Genomic DNA, 20,487 nt, shown 5'->3' with positions numbered 1-20,487 from the left:
TAGAAAAAAAAACAATTTAAATAGAAGAAATTTAAAATTAATTCTAATTCTAATTCTCAGAAATAATATCCTTTTGATGATTCTGTCTTCTAATGAATATATTTATATTCATATTTTTATAGTGTCACAGGCCAAATCCAGAGCCTTATACGAATTAGGCAGATGCTTACTATGTCACTGAGCTACAGCACACGTCCTACAATTATTGGAGTTTTTTATGTGTGTGTGTGCTGCTACTGGGAACTGAAGTACATATTGAACATTCTTGTTCTAACTTTTTTGTTCATGGATATCACTCTACCACTTGAGCCATGCCTCTAGTAATGCCTTTGCTAATTGAAGAGTCTCAAGGTTGTCTAACTGGCTTAAAATTCAGATTCTCTGATCTAAGACTACTGAATAGCTAAGGTTATAGCTATAAGCTTTGCTTCTATGAATATTTGGATTTGAAATTTTGGACTCTATCTTTAATATATTATGAGAAGTGTCCTTTTCTCTGAGACACACTCTAATATTTTACATATTTGTATATGCTGGTTGCACCCCTCCCCATGAAACTGAATTTTTTTTTTTTTTTGGTCAGTCATGGAGCTTGAACTCTGGGCCTGGTGCTATCTCTGAGCTCTTCAGCTTAAGGCTAGCACTTTACCACTTTGAGCCACAGTATCCTTTCTGGTTTTCTGGTAGTCAATTGGAGATAAGAATCTCAAGGACTTTGTTGCCCGGGCTAGCTTTGAACGGTGTTCCTCAGATCTAAACCTTCTGAGTAGCCACTAGCACCTGACTGAATATTTTTAAATATGAAAATGCTATACATAATATTTTATTTGCAAGTGTCTTTTCTCTTTCAAGGATTTTCTGTTAACCTTTCCAAACAATTAATTATATTTAAATAACTGCATGAACTTGCAATGTACCAAAATTACATTTTCATACTTTAGACATACGGTTATTTCCATTTTTATGTTATTATACACAAAATAATAATTAAGCATCCTATTGATGAAGGTAATAGAAAAAAACCATGAAGCAAGAGTCAAAAATTGCTGAAATAGGACAGATGCTGGTGGTTTACAAATATAATCCTAGCTTCTTGAGAAGCTGAGTATGAGGATAGTGATTCGAAGCAAATTCAGGTAGGAAAACCTTTGACACTTTTCTCCAATTTAACAGCTAATAGTCAAAAGTGGAGTATGGCTCAAGTGGTAGAGGGCCATCTTTGAACAAAAGGCCAAATGAAAGTATAAGGTCCCCTGTTCAGGCCCCAGTACTAAATAAATGAACAAAGTTGAAGAAATCAATATGTAGTAATCTAAAGGAAAAATAAATAAACAAAATTGTAGTATGGGTGGCTCACATCTATAATCCTACCTACTGAGGAGGCTGAAATCTGAAAACTGCAGTTCAAAGTCAGTTTCCTCAGGAAAGTTAATGATATATATCTCTCTAATTATCCTCCAAAAAGCCAGAAGTAGATGTATGGCTCAAGTGGTAGAACACTAGCTTTGAACACAAAAGCTTGTCTTCAAGACCCAGGACCAGAACAAAAATAAAACAAAAACAAAGCCAAATTATGCTTCATGTTAGTAACTTGGTTCAAAAAAAACCTCAACCAAACAAACCAAAAAAAAAAAAAAACATTGTGAGAAGTAGGTAGGTCATAAATAAGAGAACTACTATGAAATTTTGCTTCTCTTATTAAAATTAAACTTTCTGAACTTGATTATTTTCATTCATATTACTAGGAATAATAGGTTAGGATAATTAATTTGATACTATTTTCAAAATATTCTATCAGATGAAAATTTATACATGTATAGGTTAAGTCTAAAATACTTGGGGAAAAAATACATCATGGGGCCGGGAGTTTGGCCTAGTGGTAGAGTGCTTGCCTAGCATGCACAGAGGCCTGGGTTCGATTCCTCGGTACCATAAACATAGAAAAAAGCCGGAAGTGGTGCTAAAGCTCAAGTAGTAGAGCTCTAGCCTTGAGAAGTCCAAGGACACTGCTCAGGCACTGAGCTTAAGCCCAGGACTGGCAAAAACAAAAAAACAAAAAAAAAAAAAAAAAACACCTATTATGAGCCAGGCGCAGTGACTCACGCTTATGATCCTAGCTACTCAGGAGGCTGAGATCTGAGGATCAAGGTTCAAAGCCAACCTCGGGCACAAAAGGACCTGAGACTCTTATCTCCAATTAACCTCTAGAAAACAGAAGTGGGGCTTGGCTCAAGAGCTCAGGGACAGTGCCCAGACCTAGTTCAAGCCTCACGAACCATCCAAAACAACAACAACAACAACAACAAAACTATTATGCTATAGAAAAGAATGCTTAGCAACAGAACCACAAAATTTAGTGAAGCAATTACCAAATTAATTATCTAATTATGGGGCCAGGAGTTTGGCCTAGTGGTAGTTGGCACTGGCAGAAATCAAACAAACAATAGCTTCCTGTCAAAGACTTACACATAACTTACTTTTCTCGCATGGCTTTGGCATTTTTATCATTAACTACTCCAATTGGTTTAGAAAGATCTCGAAACACAGCAGGATTATTAAGGTCCAACTCTTCTGATGTATAATCTTGTAAAATCCAGGGAAACTAAAAAAGTCAAATTTACAGTGTAGATAATTCCTTCTTAGAAAAGCTAATATCTTCATCTTTCACACAGAATACTTATATAAAGGGATAGTATCTAAAACTACTTTACCTGTTACAAATACTGTACGTTTTTAATAGTGTAATTTCCCACAACTCCACTGGAATATTTTCAATGAAATAAAAAGAGATATACTTTTAAATTATTTTTCTGTATTTCTTAAAAGCATGAAGGTAGAAAATATACAAAAAGGCAAAAAGTGTGTGTGTATAGTAGACCCTGGGAAGTTGTAGGATTTTCGTTGACAGTAAGGAGACAACCACTGAAGACAAGCCATGAATGCTCAGGAGAGCTGGAATACATACTATACTACAGACGTGTCACATATTTATCCTAAATGTTGCCCAATTTCTGCAAAAGACATGCTGCCTTTCAATAAGTTTAACTTTATCATTAAGAATATTTGGGCATAGAGATTGGCCTGGTGATAAGAACCACTTATTAAATGTATATATCAGGCAGATTTATTCTCTTTATGTATATATGTATGTGCATTGAATTTTATGCATTATGAAACTTCAAGGCAATTTCAATTTTGATATTTATACAAAACTTACCACAGGATATTGTGCAAGGTCATTATAGGTTCTTCCTGCCATTGTATTTATTTGAATGAGATAGTCAAAATTTGATATCTCTCTGTTCACCCATTTCTAGACAGCACAAAAAAGAACAATATCACAATTACATAACCTGTACCTCTTAGGTAGCTATTACTAACAGGACCAACAACATTATCTATTGTAATCATTGTCTCCTAGCATCCTAATAATAAAAGGAATGGTGCTATGAAGAAAAGGTTTAATGGTGAGATACATCTACTTTTCCTCAATTTACCCTAATTCACCTCTACAATTTTGAAAACAGAAAACTGAACACATATTTTATGCTACGGTCTGAAACCTAAGACCCTTGATAAAAATTAAGTTGTGAGCCAGGTGTTGGTCTCTCACACCCATAATCCTAGCTATGCAGGAGGCTGAGATCTGAGGATCACAGTTTAAAGCCAGCCCATGAAGGAAAGCCTGTGAGAGTCTTACCTCCAACTAACTTCCAAAAAGCTGGAAATAGCACTATGGCTCAAAGTGGTAGAGTTCTAGTGTTGAGCACAAAAGCTCCAGGACCAGCACAAAAAAAAAAAAAAAAGAAAGAAAGAAAAAAAAGAAAGACAGAAGTGAAGTTATGGTGGCACACAAACCTGTAATCCCAGCTCCTACAGAGGCAGGAAGACTGAAATTTCAAGATTAGCTTGGCCACTTTAGCAAGCCCTTGTACCAATAATAAAATAAAATAAATGTGGGGAGGGCTAAAGTGTAAGTACAATTGGAGCAAATTACATCTCTTAACATGCATTAGACCCTGGGTTCATTCCCCAGTGCAACAGAAATAGATAAATCAAATTAAGTATTGTCTTCAATTAAATTATAGTTTATCAGAATACCTTACAATTTTAAGTATTAAAACATTCCATTTTGAAAACTGGATATATCACAAATGAACATAGTAAAAATAATGCTTTAATATACTAAAACTATCCTTAATCTGTTTTAACTTTATTAATAATGAAACGTTACATTAAGTATTCCAAGAAAACATTTTTTGGTGGCACTGGGGCTTCGTTTCAGGAACTTATACTTGCTAAGCTAGTGATCTATCACTTAAGTCACATTTTCAGCCCCATTTTTTTGGGGGGGGTGGAGTAGGGGGGTAATCCTGCGGCTTGAACTTAGGGCTTGGGTGCTATCCTTGGACACATTTTGCTCAAGGCTAGCACTCTGCCACTTGGGCCACAGTGCCACTTCCAACTTTTTCTGTGTATGTGATACCGAGGAATCGAACCCAGGACTTCATGCATGCTAGGCAAGCATGGTGATCTTTATGTTTTTCTCTTCATGCTTGATTTTTATTAAGAAAAACAGAGAACATTATTGAAGTATACTCATGAACTGAATAATATGGAAGGTAGGGGGAAGGAACAGCATGGAAAAGTAACAAATCTAAGATTTAAAGGTAATTTAGTCATTATAAATGGAAGAAAAGGAGTTGTAATGATCAAAGGGTAATAATCAAAAGGAACACAGCATAAATCTAACACAGAAAGTCAACACCAAAACAGCTACTTTAAGTTTTTCTTACCTGTGTCAGTCCTGATGCTTTGAATAACTCCTGTGGTGATCTTGTCCCATAACTATTTGGAGAATGAAGGGACAACAGTCTGCTATATACTTTGTTTCTAACCTATTAAAAAAAATACCACCATGCAGTTTAAAAACTAATGAAGACAAGCTTAGATTATGGTTTAATAGCTTAAGTTATTATTCACCTTTTTAAAGACTTCAAACGGGCCAGTAGCATGGCCTAGTGGTAGAGCGCTTGCCTAGCATGTATGAAGATCTGGGCTCAATTCCTTACTACCACATACACAGAAAAACAAGCTGGAAATGATGTTGTGGCTCAAGTGATAGAGTTCTAGCCTTGAGAAAGCTCAAGGACAGTGCTCAGACACTGAGCTCAAGCCCCACGACTGGCAAAAAAAAAATATAGATAGATAGATAGATAGATAGATAGATAGATAGATAGATAGATAGATAAAGTGGTTTCATAGTATATTCAGAGTTGTGCAACTGTCACCATTTTTTGATCATTTCTATTTTATTTTTTAAATTTTATTTTATTGTTGGGGTGATGTACAGAGGGGTTATAGTTACATTCATCAGATAGTGGATGCATTACTTTTTGAACATTATTTAACTTAAGAAATTTCTCATCATACCCTTCCCCTAAATCCAGTACTCTCTAGAAGTCATTCCCTAATTCTCCATCCTTCTCAACACCTGAAAAACCAACAATCTACTTTCTGTCTCTGAATATGCCTGTTCTGGATATTTCATATTAATAGTGGGTTATAGGTTTAAGTATCTACTATAATTTGTGCTATAGATCAGATGTGTTCTTCAAAAGTCTATGTTGGAAACATGATCCTAATGCAGATTTTCACAGGCATTGGTAAGGGATTTTCAAGGTAGATTATGTGAAGTCATGAGTACAGGAACTTCATGATGACATTAATGGCCTTAAAAGAAGAAGAAGTGAGTTTTCTAATTTGTAATGATTATCTTAATTTCCATGTGATGTACTATTCTACTATGTTATGGTGCTACAAAAAGACCCTCACATGATGGTGGCCTAGCTCATTAAGATGCATAAACTTCTATTCTTTTAGATTATCTGGTATCAAGTACTTTGTCAAAACAACAGAAAATTAATTGAAGCAGTTGAAGTTAAACTATCTCTTCTTGCCAAAGTTACAGAGCATAATGAAAGAACATTATACTTTGGATCCAAAATCTTGTTCGTCAAGTCAAATTTAGTTCTGCTATTTATTAACAATCTTGAAAAATTAAAACAACTGAGTTTTACATGTAATAAATATAATTTCTAACCTACACCATGTGAATTATTCTGAGCTATAAAAATGTAATAAATAAAATTCATCTTTCCTTAACCATAAAAAAGAATACTGGTAAAAATTACTTAATCTCAAGGCTATTAGGAAGATAAGATATTATACATAAATGTGCTTCAAAAACTACAAGGGTTATATAGAAATCTTTAGCAAGGGAAGACCTGATTTAATTACACAGTACAACTTTCCATATATGCATGCTTTGTATTTATTTTATGAAGGAGAATTTTTAAAGTAAAAATAAATGGTTTTATAAAAATAGAAAAATGCTATAACTGAATCAGATTCTCTCTAAGTAAATTTATAACAGTTCCTTCCCTGTGAACAGAAAACTAGTTATTGTCCATGCTAATCCTGGTTCTATGAAAAGAAGATACCAGGACAGAATTAAACATGCAATAATCTTATTAGGCAGAATACTTGCTTTCATAAGATGAGAACTGTCAAACTATAACATACTGTGGCCCAAAGGAAGTAAGAGGGAAGAAAGGTATGATTCAAGCATCCATCCTAATTAACAAGTCAGTGACGGAGATAGTACTGGGACCCAGTTTAGTCTTGTTTTAGAGGCTGTGATGAACCACTTACACTATTTTAGAACAACATATATACCTATAAGAAATAGTTACACCAGGGCTAGGAGCATAGCCTAGTGGTAGAGTGCTTGCCTAGCATGCACAAAGCCTTAGGTTTGATTCCTCAGTACCACATACACAGAAAATGCCATTGGACAGTGCTTAAACACCGAGTTCAAGCCCCAGGACAGGCAAAAAGAGAAAGAAAGGAAGAAAGGAAGAAAGGGAAGGAGGAAAAAAAAGAAAAGAAGGAAATATCTGTCCCATTATAGTTTACTGTGATAGGGACATTTTTAATAGTGTGAGGGATCAAACCCAAAATCTTACACAAGTATAGATAAGCAGTCTGTTACTGAGCTATCTCCTCAGGTATCATTACTACGGAATTTGAGTCCAACTTTTTTTTTCTTTTTCTTTTTGCCAGTCCAGGGACTTGAACTCAGGGCATGAACACTGTCCTTGAGCTTTCTCAAGGCTAGAGCTCTACCACTTGAGCACCACTTCCGGCTTTTTCTGTGTACGTGGTACCAAGGAATTGAACCTAGGGTTTTGTGCATGCTTGGTAAGCATTCAATCACTAGGACATACTCCCAGGCCTGAGTGCAATCTTTTTTAAATTACAAAAAAATACTTTAAGGCCAGGAGTTTGGGCAAATGGTAGAGTATCTGCCTAGCAAGCACAAAGACCCTTATTCGGTTCTTTGGTACCACATATATAGAAAAAGCCATAAGTGATGCTGTGGCTCAAGTGGTAGAACTCCAGCCTTGAGAAAGCCTAAAGACAGTGCTCAGGCCCTGAGTTCAAATCCTAGGACTGGCAAAAACAAAAAAAAATTTTAATACTTTGGGATGGTTTTGCTATATAGCACAGGCAGGCTAGAAACTTGCAATCCTATCTGAGCTTACTTAGTGATGAGATTGAGCCTTCAAATATGCTTTATATATTCATGTTATATCACTGTTAGGCATCTTTTGACTGATACTCAATATTCTACTACTTCATAGTACTGTACATACAAACTAAAAACCCCAGCGCTCAAACCCCAACAAAAAATATACATACTGATTAATTTCTATTCTTTCTATAAACACATTAAAACTCACCCACTGGAAGATTATGTCAAGCTAATACTGTGATAGCCAGAAAAGTACCATACCTCTTTTTTGAAATTAAGAAAGTAATTGGATTGGTCAACATGAAAAATCTCAAGAGCTGATCTCCTTAAATTGTAACGCCGTAAGTGAATCTCTCGAACTTGAGAATGAGGCCACTTGAAATCAAAGCCTATTCCTAAAAACAGAAGAAATCTTGTGATTGGAGTACCAAATAAAGTGACACTACATAGAAAACATCATTTAAGGAAAAGAAATTGAATACTACAAAAATCATTTATGGCTGGGTGCTAGTGGCTCACACCTATAATCCTAGCTACTCAGGAGGCTGAGATGTGAGGATCATGATTTACAGTCAGCCCGACACAAAAGTCTGTAAGACTCTTATCTCCAATTAACCACCAGAAAACAGGAAGTGGCACTATGGCTCAAGTGGTAGAGAACTAGCCTTGAGCTGAATAGCTCAGTGACAGCGCCCAGGCCCACAGTTCAAGCCCCTTGACTGATCAAAAAAACAAAAACAAAAACAAAACAAACCACCATTATGCCAGGTGCTACTGGCTCATGCCTGTCATTTCTAGATATTCAGGATATTGAGATCTGAGGATTGAGAGTTAAAGCCAGTCCAGGAAAGTCTGTGAGATGCTTCTCTAATTAACCACCAGAAAACTAGGAGTGGAACTATGGTTTGAAGTGGTAAAGCACTACCTTTCAGCAGAAAAACTCAGGGACAGCTCTCAGGCATGAGTTCCAAGTTCCATAAGTGACAAGAAGGAAAAAAATCATTTATGCCAGGAGCTGGGGGCTTACACCTGTACTCCTATCTACTAAAAAAGCTGAAGATCAAGGTTTGAAGCTAGTACTACCAGCAGGAAAGTATGTGAGATTCTTATGTCCAATTAACTACCAAAAAAAAAAAAAATACACACACACAAAAAAAAACCTAGAAGAGGAACTATGTCTCAAGTAGCAGAACATGAGCCTTGAGCAAAAAAGATCAGGGACAGAACTCAGGCCCTGAGTTCAAGCAGCAGAACTGGCACACAAAAAAATCATTTATTAAATTTATGGATAGCTAATTATTTCTTATAAAACTATTTAAAATTCTATAGCTATACTATGGTCTTCTCATGAGAACAAATAGTTCTAAATTATTATATCTTAGAAAAACAGTTTTCTGGGCTGGGAATGTGACTTTGTGGTAAAGTGCTTGCCTAGCATGCATGAAGCCCTGGATTCAATTCCTCAATATGACATACACAGAAAAAGCCAGAAGTGGTACTTTGGCTTAAGTGGTAGAGCACTAGCCTTGAACAAAAGATGCATGAGCACTATCTCTATAGTGCTTAAGCCCAGAGTTCAAGCCCTAGGACTGGCAAAAAGTAAACAGAAAGAAAGAAAAAAAAAAGAAAACAGTTTACCCTTGCTATGTTTGCATTTCGAATTTGATCCACATTTTGTTATAACTTAAAGGATTAAGTGAGAGAGGGGTGGTGATTCATGCCTATATCCCCAGGGAGACACTATCTTAAAAATAACCACCAAAACAGCCAGACATGATGTCTCATTATTGTAATCCTAGCAATTCAGAGAGGAAAAGATAAAGGATGGCAGTCCAAGACTGGCAAAGGAAAAAGCATGTGACTATCTGAAATATAAACTTAAACTAAAGAAGAAAACAAAAACAGAAAGAAAAGAAAAGAAGGCTAGGGTCATGGCTCCAGTGATAGAGCATTAGCCTAGTAAGCAAAGACCCTGATTTCAAACTCTAATGCTTAAAAAAATTACATACCTACAGGATTAAATTACTATATAGTCAGATAAAATTAAGATCGATTTAGATTTTATAGCTTTATTGTGACACCTTCTAGTTAAGCCTTAGAAGCATATAAATAATAAAAAAATAATAAAAGCAGTCAGGTATGGCAATGTATGCTTGAAATACCAGCTATATGGGAAACTAAGGCAGTAGCATTTCAAACTTGAGGCCAACCTAAACAACTTTTCAAGGTACTGTCTCAAAAAAAAAAAAAAAAGAATATTATGGATGTATCTTCATGGCACATGCCTAGCATGTGTGAGGCAATGGGTTCAACTAGTGATAACACACATCAACACACACAAAATGCATATACAATAGTTATATAAAATAAAAGCATTCTCCTTTAATACAATGTTGGATAACAAATGAAACCTGTTACTGACTTTCCACTTGTCATTCTACATTATAGACTGTATTTCCACAGTCCCATCCTACTACTTTCTTCTCATTCATTACATTGGGTATTTAATCACTGAGCAGAAAACTCCTTACCATCTTTTTTTTCAATGCTGCTATCATAGAAGTAAATGTGCTGAGTAGTGACTTCCAATCTGCCAGGAATTATATCAATTATTGTAATGAGTTCACAGTCTTCTGTCAATACCAATTTTTCTTTTTGATCCTGTTCTTTGTCATCACTGTGAAACAAAAAAAAATTAATGCACTCATTAATTTATCCTGCTTAAGTGGAAAAGAATATGATATTCAAATTCAAACCTCAAGCTTATAAAATTAAAGTTTCAAGAAAGAATACTCGATTATCTACAAGAAACATTCTACTGAATATTAAATTACATCCAAATTTTATTTTGTGTGTGCTGGTCGTGTGGCTGAGGGCCTGGACACTGTCCCTGAGTATTTTTGCTAGAAGCTAGTGTACTACCACCTAAATGCAACTCTACTTAGGGGTTTTTGGTGGGTAATTAGAGATATGGTTCTCATGAACTTTCCTGCCCAGCCATCTAAATATTTTTAAATCTCTTGAATCAGCTTTATAACAAAAAAACATGCTTTGCATTTTAATTTTTAAAACTAAACATAGTAAGCCTACTACAACTGGCAGAGGACAAGTTTAATACAATGTAACAATATAGTCATATCACTTTACTCATAGTCTGAGAACCATAAATTTACCTGGGGAAAATATAAGTCTGTGAATTAAAGATTGCATTATAAGCCGGCTGGAGTAGCTCATGCTAGGATTCTAGCTACTCAGGAAGCTGAGATCTAAGGATGGCAGTTCAAAGCCAGCCCACGCACTAAAGAACGTGAGATTCTCATCTCCAATTAATCACTAGAAAAGGGGGCTGTGGCTCAAGGGGTAGGGCAAGTAGTCTTGAGCTGAAGAGCTCGGGGATAATGCCAAGGCCCAGGGATAAGGCAATAGCCTTGAGCTGAGGATCCCAGGCTCAAAGTTCAAACCCCATGATCCCCCCTCACCCCAAAAAAGACTGCATTATGGGTACAAATCAGGATACAGTAAAGATTCTTGCATACTTATGTTTATTGGTGGACTATATATTATAGCCAAGTTATAGAAAAAAAAATCCATCTCAGTGCCCTACAATGGAAGACTGGATCAAGAAAATGTCACATACACACACACACAAATACATAATGAAATTTTATGTATCCATCAGGAAAATAATATTATGTCATTAGCAGGTAAACAGATGGGCCTGAAAAAAGTTAAACGAAGTCAGAGTTAAAAGGTACATGATTTCTCTTATATTGTAAGTTAGGGTTTTAGAGGAGGGGACAGGCAAATGGAGAGAGAAAGGTAGGCAAATACAGCTATAATATTTAATGTACATATGTGAAAATGGAATCAGGAAATGAGGGATAGGTGGGGTTGGGAAAAATGGAGAAGTGACATGTTGAACTGAAATCACTGTGTTTTAACTACTTAAAGGGTTTTGTTGCTTTTTTATTTTAAAGACTACATTTAGTAGTAGTGTTTTTTATTTTTGTTTTTGCCTGTCCTGGGGCTTGAACTCAGGGCCTGAGTGCTATCCTTGGGCTTTCTCAAGGCTAGAGCTCTACCACTTGAGCCACAGCACCATTTCCGGCCTTTTCTATGGATTTGTGGTACCGAGGAATCGAACCTGGGTCTTAGTACATACTAGGCAATCACTCTACCACTAGGCCAAACTCTGGGCCAGTAATAGAGTTTTGTAAATAATTGTTAGTAGCACCAATTAAATTTGAGATAACAGGCTAGTCTCAAAGTTATGATCCTTCTGTTTCAACCTCCCAACTATCTGAGAGTACAAGAATGAACCACAGTACCCAGTAACTAATTATGACTTTCAAACTCTAAATTGAAATTTTACAAGAGTAACTGAAACCATTGCATCATCACCATGGCATCTTGACAATGGAGATAATACAAACAATTACCAATGCCATACCTTAGTTACAGTCATCCTGTATTAGCAGAACTAAAACAACTCTATTTCTTAAAAAAGGAATACTGAGTTATCACAGGTGACTTTTTCTGCTCAATATAGAAGTGGGTACTCCTACCATTCACAAAATATTAGTTATATAATTTTTTCAAGCTAGCTTCTCTCCCCCCTCCTTTTTTTTTTTTTGCTAGTCTTGGGGCTTGAACTCAGGGCCTGGACACTGTCCTTGAGTTTTCTTAAGAAACTCTATCACTTGAGTCTCAGCACCACTTTCAGCCTTTCTCTGTGTATGTGGTACCAAGGAATTGAATCCAGGGCTTGTGCTAAGCACTCTAATCTAGGCCACACTCCTGGCCCCAAACTAGCTTCTCTTTAGGACTTGTTATAAATGTCTCATGTCCAGAATAGCAATGATTAAGTCTAATCCATTTCCATGGATTTACATGAGGACATTCTGTAAGTTTCAACAACTTAGTTGATAATATTACAGCCCTTCATTTAAAGCTATGACTTAGGGAAAAAAAGAATCACTGATAAGAATGTTTCTCTAAATAGTAAAATTTCAGTATCTGTGGTACTAAACTGAGCTGTGAGTAGGCTAAAACAGAAAAAGTTCTAGTCAAGCACCAATGGCCCATGCCTTTAACCAAAGCTACTCAGGAGGCTGAGATCTGAAGATCATGATTCAAAGCCAGCCTCAAGTCTGTAAGACTCTTATCTATAATTAACCACCAGAAAACAGGAAGTGGCGGTGTGGCTCCAGGGGTAGGGTGGTAGCTTTGAGCTGAAGAACTCAGAGACAGCAACCAGAACCAGAGTTCAAGACCCATGACAAGAAAAAAAAAAGTTAGAAGACCCCATCTCACCTAGAAGTTGAGCATGGTGGTGTGGGCCTGTTACCCAAGCTATTTGGGAGGTAGCTAGCTGTCCAGGTTAGCCTTGGCATGAATGTGAGAACCTACAAGAAACATAACTAATACTGTAAAGGGTTGGGGGCTATGACTCAAATGGAAGAATGCCTGCCTAGAAAGTACAAAGACTTCAATTCAAATCCTAGCGACCTCCTCACCAAAAACAGAAAAATCTTCTGGCTGAAAGTCAATATATGTTTGGTAATTACATGACAAATATAGGTGTAATATGCATGAAAACACTAACAAAAAAAGAGATGAGGAAATATATTTTATAATTTGCATAAGTGAACATTTAAAACTATTAATTCAAATTTGAAAAATATATCTAAAACTATATATATCATCCACATCTTCCTGGGGTAATTTATATCTCAAAGAATTTGTTCATTTACATGGTAAAATTTACTGTCATAAAAGCACTGAAATAGACCACTTTCCCTTTTTATCACTTTAATATTGGTGGTGATATTTCTTCCTTCATTCTCGAAACTGATTATTGCTGTCTTTTTGTGGTTCCTAGCCTGGCCAGAGATTTATGTTTCTCACTTTTTGTTTATTTTTTTTTTAATGGCCAGCTTTCCTTTCCTTAATCCTTTTATCTGCCTCATTTCTCTTTCAGAGCTTTAATCTTTATTTTTCTGACTTTTTCTTTTTACATGATGGAGGTCAAATATAGAATCTTGTGCATGATTGGTGAGTATTATACCTGTGAGCTACACACTCAGGCCCTATACTACCTAAATAAGCCTTAGCTGGCTCTCACAAATTTGGTATGTTGTCTTTCTATTTGCTCTTTTGTGCCAGTCTTGGGGAATAAATTCAGGACTTAAGTGCTGCCTCTGAGCTTTTTTCCATTTGTTTTGTGTGCGTGTGTGTGTGTGTGTGTGTGTGTGTGTGTGTGTGTGTGTGTTTATTTGTTTGGTTTTGGTCTAGGCTAGTACTCTTTGACCTGAACCACAGCTCCACAGCTCCAATTCTGGCTTAACTGATTTGAGTTTCAGGCAGTTCTTGACCTTGCTGGCTTCAAAATCCAATCCTCAGATATCAGCCTCCTAAAGAGCTAGGATTACAAGTATGAACCATGACCATTTTTTTTTTTTGGTTGTTGTTGTTGCTGTTGAAAAAAAAACTATTTTCTAATTTCAAGTGCAAACTCTAGTGATATCAGTTTCAAAACCTTCCTTGATAATCTCAGTAAACACTGAAGACTCATAATAGCTGATACAGAATTAAATCCTGAACATTGGTGATGTCCAGTCAGAATTTCAAGCTTATCCAAAATCCTACTTCTTAGGATAAACAATTTTAATTCTTTCCAATACTTATACATACATGTGTACTTTGGCCATTAAATCCTCTTCAAGAAGTTCTAATTTATCCTCCTCCAAATCACTAACTTTAACTTGTTTTACTACTTCCAAAAGCAATGAATCACTGGAAGGCTGTGGCTGTTGGACACCTGTTCAAACACAAAATATCTATTAAACACAAATAAAATATAATATTATAGCCCTCTACAATTTCTGGCTGTTAATTACATAATGAGCACATTACAAGTAAAGAGAGTACTTTGAATTAGATGTTGCTGCATAGTGATTTTTTTGTGTGTGCAGGTAAAAGGACCTGGACACTGTCTCTGAGGGGTTTTTTTGCTAAAAGCTAGTGCTCTACCACTTCAGTTACAGGTCCACCTCCAGATTTTTGGTGGTTAGAGATTAGAGTTTTAGAGTTTCCTCTTTTGGATGGCTTTGAACTGTAACCCCCAGATTTCAGCCTCCTGAGTAGGTAAAATCAGAGGACTGAACCACCATGCTTAGTTTGATAGTAATTTTAAAAATTAAGTACATGTGGCCAAAGGAATGTTTCTAAACTATGGTAGACAACTGTTTTTAATGATAGTCTCTTCTGCTTTTATTAAAAAGTCTAAACTAGAGAACTAGCTGAATAACAAGAAACCATTAATCATATACAATCACATTAATTCTAAAATATCAACAATTAACTCAATCACTTTCAATGTTCAATGTATTAATGTAATAGAACTTTTTTTTTTTTTTGGCTAGTCCTAGAGCTTGAACTCAGGACCTGAGCACTTTCCTTGAGCTTTCTCAAGGCTAGCACACTACCACTTGAATTATAGCACTACTTTTGGCTTTTTCTGTGTATGTAGTACTGAAGAATTGAACTTAGGTCTTCATGCATGCCAGACAAGCACTCTACCACTAGGCAACACTCCCAGCTCAACCCCCCCCTTTTTTTTTTGCCAGTCTTGGGCTTGGGCTCAGGGCCTGAGCACTGTCTTTAGACTTTCTCAAGGATAGAGCTCTACCACTTGAGCCTCAGCACCACTTCCAGCTTTTTTCTATATATGTGATGCGGAGGAATAGAACCCGGGTATTCGTGCATGCTAGGCAAACCCTCTACCACTAGGCCAAACTCTCGGCCCCACTCCCAGCCCTTTTTATTGTGCATTTGTACTAAAGAAATCCTAAGGAAGAACATGACAAATTGTTTTTAACTGGCAGATAATCATGGATTAAGAGCAAAAGTATTCATAGATACATATATTCAACTTGTATTTCATAAGCTAAACATTTTGGAGGAAAGGAAATACTGTGAATATGCAATATTTAAAAACACAGTGTTGTACTATGGACAGGGATACAATTTTGTATTAAAGAATACCATTGCCAGGTGTGGTGGCTCACACCTGTTATCCTAGCTACTCAGAAGGCTGAGATCTGAGAATCACAGTTCAAAAACAGCATGGGCACTAAAGCCCATGAGACACTTATCACTAGAAAACGGGAAGTGGGGCTGTGGCTCTAGGGGTAGGGTGGTAGCCTTGAGCTGAAGAGCTCAGGGACAGTGCCCAGGAGCACGACTGACAAAAAAAAGATCATCACTTACTATATTTGGCTTACTCTAGAATATAAGACCCTAAATGGCTGGCATATGGCTTTTTCAATTAATTTTATGTTATCAAATATATTGGCTAACATGTAAAATTTAAAATGGAAGATGAAAAGTTGGCACTCATTTCACCAAAAATATAGTCATGGAGCACAGAATGCAGAAATGGTTGTGGTAAAACACCATTATACACATACACACACACACACACACACACACACACACACACTCTATATACATGTATAGTATATATACACTTATATACACACACATATATATGCCAATGACATCATAAACATCATCTCTTGGATATTTCACAGGGAGTGATGGCAAGTGAGATGGTTAGAAAGGAAAGATTTTCTACAGAACTACAAAAACACCTTAACATCTATTTTTGAAATACTGCTATTAAAATACATTTTTCTAGAAGAAGGCACTGGCTCATCTATAATATTAAAGCTACAGTTATTTAAAAACAAATTATAAAAGGCTAAAAGATTGCTAAGAATTCTAGTTATATTAACAGCAGTCTAAAGGAGGACATTGTTTTACTACAAGAGACAGCTGTTGATTTAAACCACAGTAAACTTTGTCACTAAAATATTTTTTTCTTTGCAATCTTACAACCAACGGAAATATGAAGTCATCTTAGATTTAGGCAAACTATAACAGCATTGAATACATACAACCATGTCATTTAAAAACCAGTTTTATAATGTTACTCTTCCTTCATAAGTAAACATTTAAAAAAATTGTAATACCTTAATTCCTAGCATAGTAATACAACACAGCTTTGGAACTCACCAAAATTATCTCTTAAAGCACTAGCTTCTTCATGTGTTTTGAAATTATAATTTGGCACCAGTTTGAGTCTCATACGGGAATAATTTTCTACATTAGCTACTTTCCAGTGAATTGGAGTGTGTTTCCTAAAAATATTTAGAATATTTATAATCAAACAAGTAAAATTACTTAGCTTAGAGTTACAAACATTAGATGGTTGAAATACTACAGCAAGTATATTACATTTGTTTACATCTATTATCCTATTTGACCAAACCACTATGAGAGAATTAAAATTAATTTGTGTAGCTACCTACAGTCTACCCATGACAATCCTATGTCACATTAAATTATTTGCCCAAGGTCTATAGAAAGCTGAGCAAGATTTAAACAAGGACTTTCACATTTGAGGCTTGATACCATCACTCTTCACTGTTCAGTGATGTTTTTAATTACCATGGGCGCTTACTCTCAAATACTTCTACCACAAAGACACAATAATATTAATAATGTTAAAAGTACTCCTTAAAAATTGAAATAAAGGTCTGGGACATGGCTCAAGTAATAGAGCATTTGCCCAGGATGCACAGGTCCTGGATTCATACTCCAGTATCCACCCCACTCTCCCCCACAAAAAAATAAATAAATAAAAAAGGAATGAAAGAATTGGCTTAAAAGTTCTAGGCACAGCCAGTGCTATGTGGCTCACACCTGTAGTCTTAACTACCCAGGAAGCTGAGATCAGGAGGATGGTAGTTTGAGGCTAGACTAAACAAAAAGTTGAAAGACCCCCATTCAACCAATGGTGGATTCAGTAGAACATATGTCTCCCAGTTATGGGGATATCACAAATAGGACTGAAGTTCAGGCTGGCCAGGGCATAAAATAAGACCACATTCAGAAAAATAATGATCAAGTGGTAAAGCATCTACCTAGCAGGCACAAACAAGGTCCTGAATTCTAACCGGAATAACACACACACACACACACACACACACACACTCACACTCACACATGCACACGCACAAACACACACACACACACACAGAGTTCTAAAGAAAAAGTAATTATTAAATGATATGATCCTACCTCTCAGCCCAAGGACCTCTTTCGCCTGTAATATAGAGCCGTACTGCCTTCCAGCATCTAAGAGTGGCTAACTGTTGACTGTTAAGTTGTTTAAGCATATTATTATACCTTAAGTTCTCGTGGCGTGCTTTTCGATTAAATGGCTCCACAAAAAACTCCTAAAAGAAAAGCAATAGAGTACTAAATCATAAGTAAAACAGTATCTAAAATTCTTCCAACTGATGTAGTTGGCAGGAGATGTACTGTACACTCAAACACAGCCAAAACTAGTAACATCAACAGAAGTTCTTTTGGGTTTAGGGCAGAAATAATTCTGTCTAATAGAACTAATTATGTTTATGTCAATAACTCTGCTGATTGTTCTACTATATTATAGGACTTTGAGTTCATTTTTTACTTTTCCCCTACAATATATCTTTCGAAAGCTGTACACTTTATCTAGCTGAAAGAGGCTTAGGTCTATATTCAATACCTTTACGCCTGAGACTCCTATGGTATTTGTATAGCCCATCATATACAACATTCTTTGAAAAGCTCCCTCTGTACATGGCATGAATCTAATTGTGGGGTTTGTAGAGGTTAAGCTTGGGTGTTAAATTCGGGTTTTTTTTCATATATTTTATTGTAATTAATAGAGGAGTTACAGTTATATTCGCCAGATAGAAGGTGCATTACTTCACACATGTTGATAACCCTTTCTCATGTTTTTGTCCCCATCTCCCTCTCCCCACCCCGTACCCTCATCTTGTTTTCCCCCCCTTCCCTTTCCTATTTCAATTAAACAAATAAACATATATACAATGTACCAGATTACAAGGTAAGATACCATAACAATATGAGAATAATCAAGGGACAAAAGAGATGAGAAATAGTGAATACAGGATACAAGAGCTATATAATGTGTGATTGTAATTCTTAATGTACTATGTTATTTCTTCTGTGAAGATCTTCTGTGAAGATCTTTTTCTTCAAGTACTGTAATATGGTCTTCCCTCCCTCCTTTTGCTTTTGTTGTTGTTGTTGTTGTGTGTGTGTGTGTAAGAGTCATGGGGCTTGAACTTGGCGTGGGTGCTGTCCTTGAGCTCTTCAGCTCAAAGCTACCACCCTACCCTTGAATCAAGCCCCAATTCCCTCTTTTCTAGAGGTTAATTGGAGATAAGAGTCTCAGGTCCTTTGGTGTTCCAGCAGGCTTTGAACCTTGATTCTCAGATCTCAGCCCCCTGAGTAGCTAGGATTACAGGGGTGAGCCACCGCACCACCCCTCCCTCCTTTTCTTTACCCGTCCCACCCTTTCTGGATGTGGTATCTCTAAGTATCTCTAGCTTGCCAGAGGGGCCATCCTGAGGGATTGCTAGTCTACAATTTTCCTATACTATATTTTATATAGCATCAGTTGGTATGAGGACATGCAATATTGCTTTCATAAAATGAAAATATTTTTACTTTTCTATTTTCTGAAGGAATTGTGAATCAGCGTAACTTCTTCACTAATGTTTGATAAAATCTGTCCATGAAACCATGTAGGCTGGGATTTTTCTCCCAGGTTTGTAAGTTGAACTTCTTAACAGATATAGTATTTTCTAATATATGTACTGATTTATAAGTCAAGAAACTGACAAACTGTCAGATTTGGGCAAAGAGTATAATTCATGCCTAGAAGCCCACCTACTTCAGAGGCTGAGATCTGAAGGATTGACTCAAGACCAGCCAAAGTAAAAGGCTAGTGAGACTCCTACTTTTTTTCATGCTAGTACTAGGGCCTAAACTCAGGGTCTTACATTCTCACTCAACTTTTAGTTCTCTCAGCTAATAATCTACCAGTTGAACCATGTCTCTAAGAGTCTCTTAGATTTGTCTACCCATCAGACATGGCAGTAAAATATCTTCTTAATCGAAAGCATGTGCCTGTGATACCAGCTATTCAGGAGGTGAAGGTAGGTATATTGCAAGCTGAAGCTGGCCCCAGGCAAAAACATATGATTCTCCCAGAAAAGTAATTGAAGCTAAAAAGATTAGGCGTGTGGTTCAAGTTACAGACTACCTGCCTACTACAGGTAAGGCCAAATTTCATTTGTTCAAACTCCAAGTCACCAAGATTTTTAAAAAAATATCCAATTTATGTGCATAGAATAGTTTATACTAATTTTTTATTACCATATTGATGTCTATGGAGTCAGTTTCTTTATTTTGGGGATCTAAATAATGTTTTACTTCTCTTATTTTGCTGTGTCCCATTAGCTAGAAGTTCATCAGTTTTACTAATATAAAAAGCCAGATTTTTTTCTTCCTTTGAATTTCATCTTAGTTCATACCTTTGTTAGTTTTTATCTATGTTTATTGTAAGTTTAAATTAATTTCCTATTTGCAGTATTTAAAGGTAGATACTTAAAATCATTGAAGCTTTTTTTCTGCTATATGCACATAGGATATAAATCTCCTTTTAAGTACAAATGTGCATCCTACCTCCTTAGATATACCTCCTAATGGATTTCTGCCTTAATAGACTTTTTATATAATTACTACATTTAGAATACTGTACTCAAGTTATTCAACTATTACTCATCTGGTATTTTTCTTCTAACTCTCAAGTAATTTCCAGTCAGATTATATTTCCAAATTTCATATTTAATATTTAAATATTAAATACTTGAAATCAACATGAAAGGATTAATTTAAAACATTTAATTTTTTTATTTCCCAGTCCTGGGACTTGGTTGAACTCAGAGACTGGGCACTGTCCCTGA

The 20,487-nt window shown here is 36.1% G+C and overlaps 1 protein-coding gene across 1 annotated transcript in view; it reads right to left on the bottom strand.

Annotated features, from left to right (window-relative positions):
* Positions 1–20,487, bottom strand: part of Nbeal1 (neurobeachin like 1) — a 156,265-nt gene that overhangs the window by 42,654 nt on the left and 93,124 nt on the right. Inside the window, exons 34-41 of the mRNA XM_090354628.1 lie at positions 17,744–17,901; positions 16,676–16,800; positions 14,291–14,417; positions 10,129–10,274; positions 7,859–7,992; positions 4,797–4,898; positions 3,218–3,313; positions 2,478–2,602 (exon numbers count right to left, since the gene is read on the bottom strand). Coding sequence (XP_090210754.1) covers positions 2,478–2,602; positions 3,218–3,313; positions 4,797–4,898; positions 7,859–7,992; positions 10,129–10,274; positions 14,291–14,417; positions 16,676–16,800; positions 17,744–17,901 — 1,013 coding nt within the window. The remainder of the gene's footprint in view (positions 1–2,477; positions 2,603–3,217; positions 3,314–4,796; positions 4,899–7,858; positions 7,993–10,128; positions 10,275–14,290; positions 14,418–16,675; positions 16,801–17,743; positions 17,902–20,487) is intronic.

The sequence above is a fragment of the Megascapheus bottae genome, chromosome 21, assembly GCF_031878675.1.
Source record: "Megascapheus bottae isolate mThoBot1 chromosome 21, mThoBot2.hap1, whole genome shotgun sequence".
NCBI classification, from domain to species: domain Eukaryota; kingdom Metazoa; phylum Chordata; class Mammalia; order Rodentia; family Geomyidae; genus Megascapheus; species Megascapheus bottae.
This window is presented reverse-complemented; position numbering and strand designations above follow the sequence as displayed.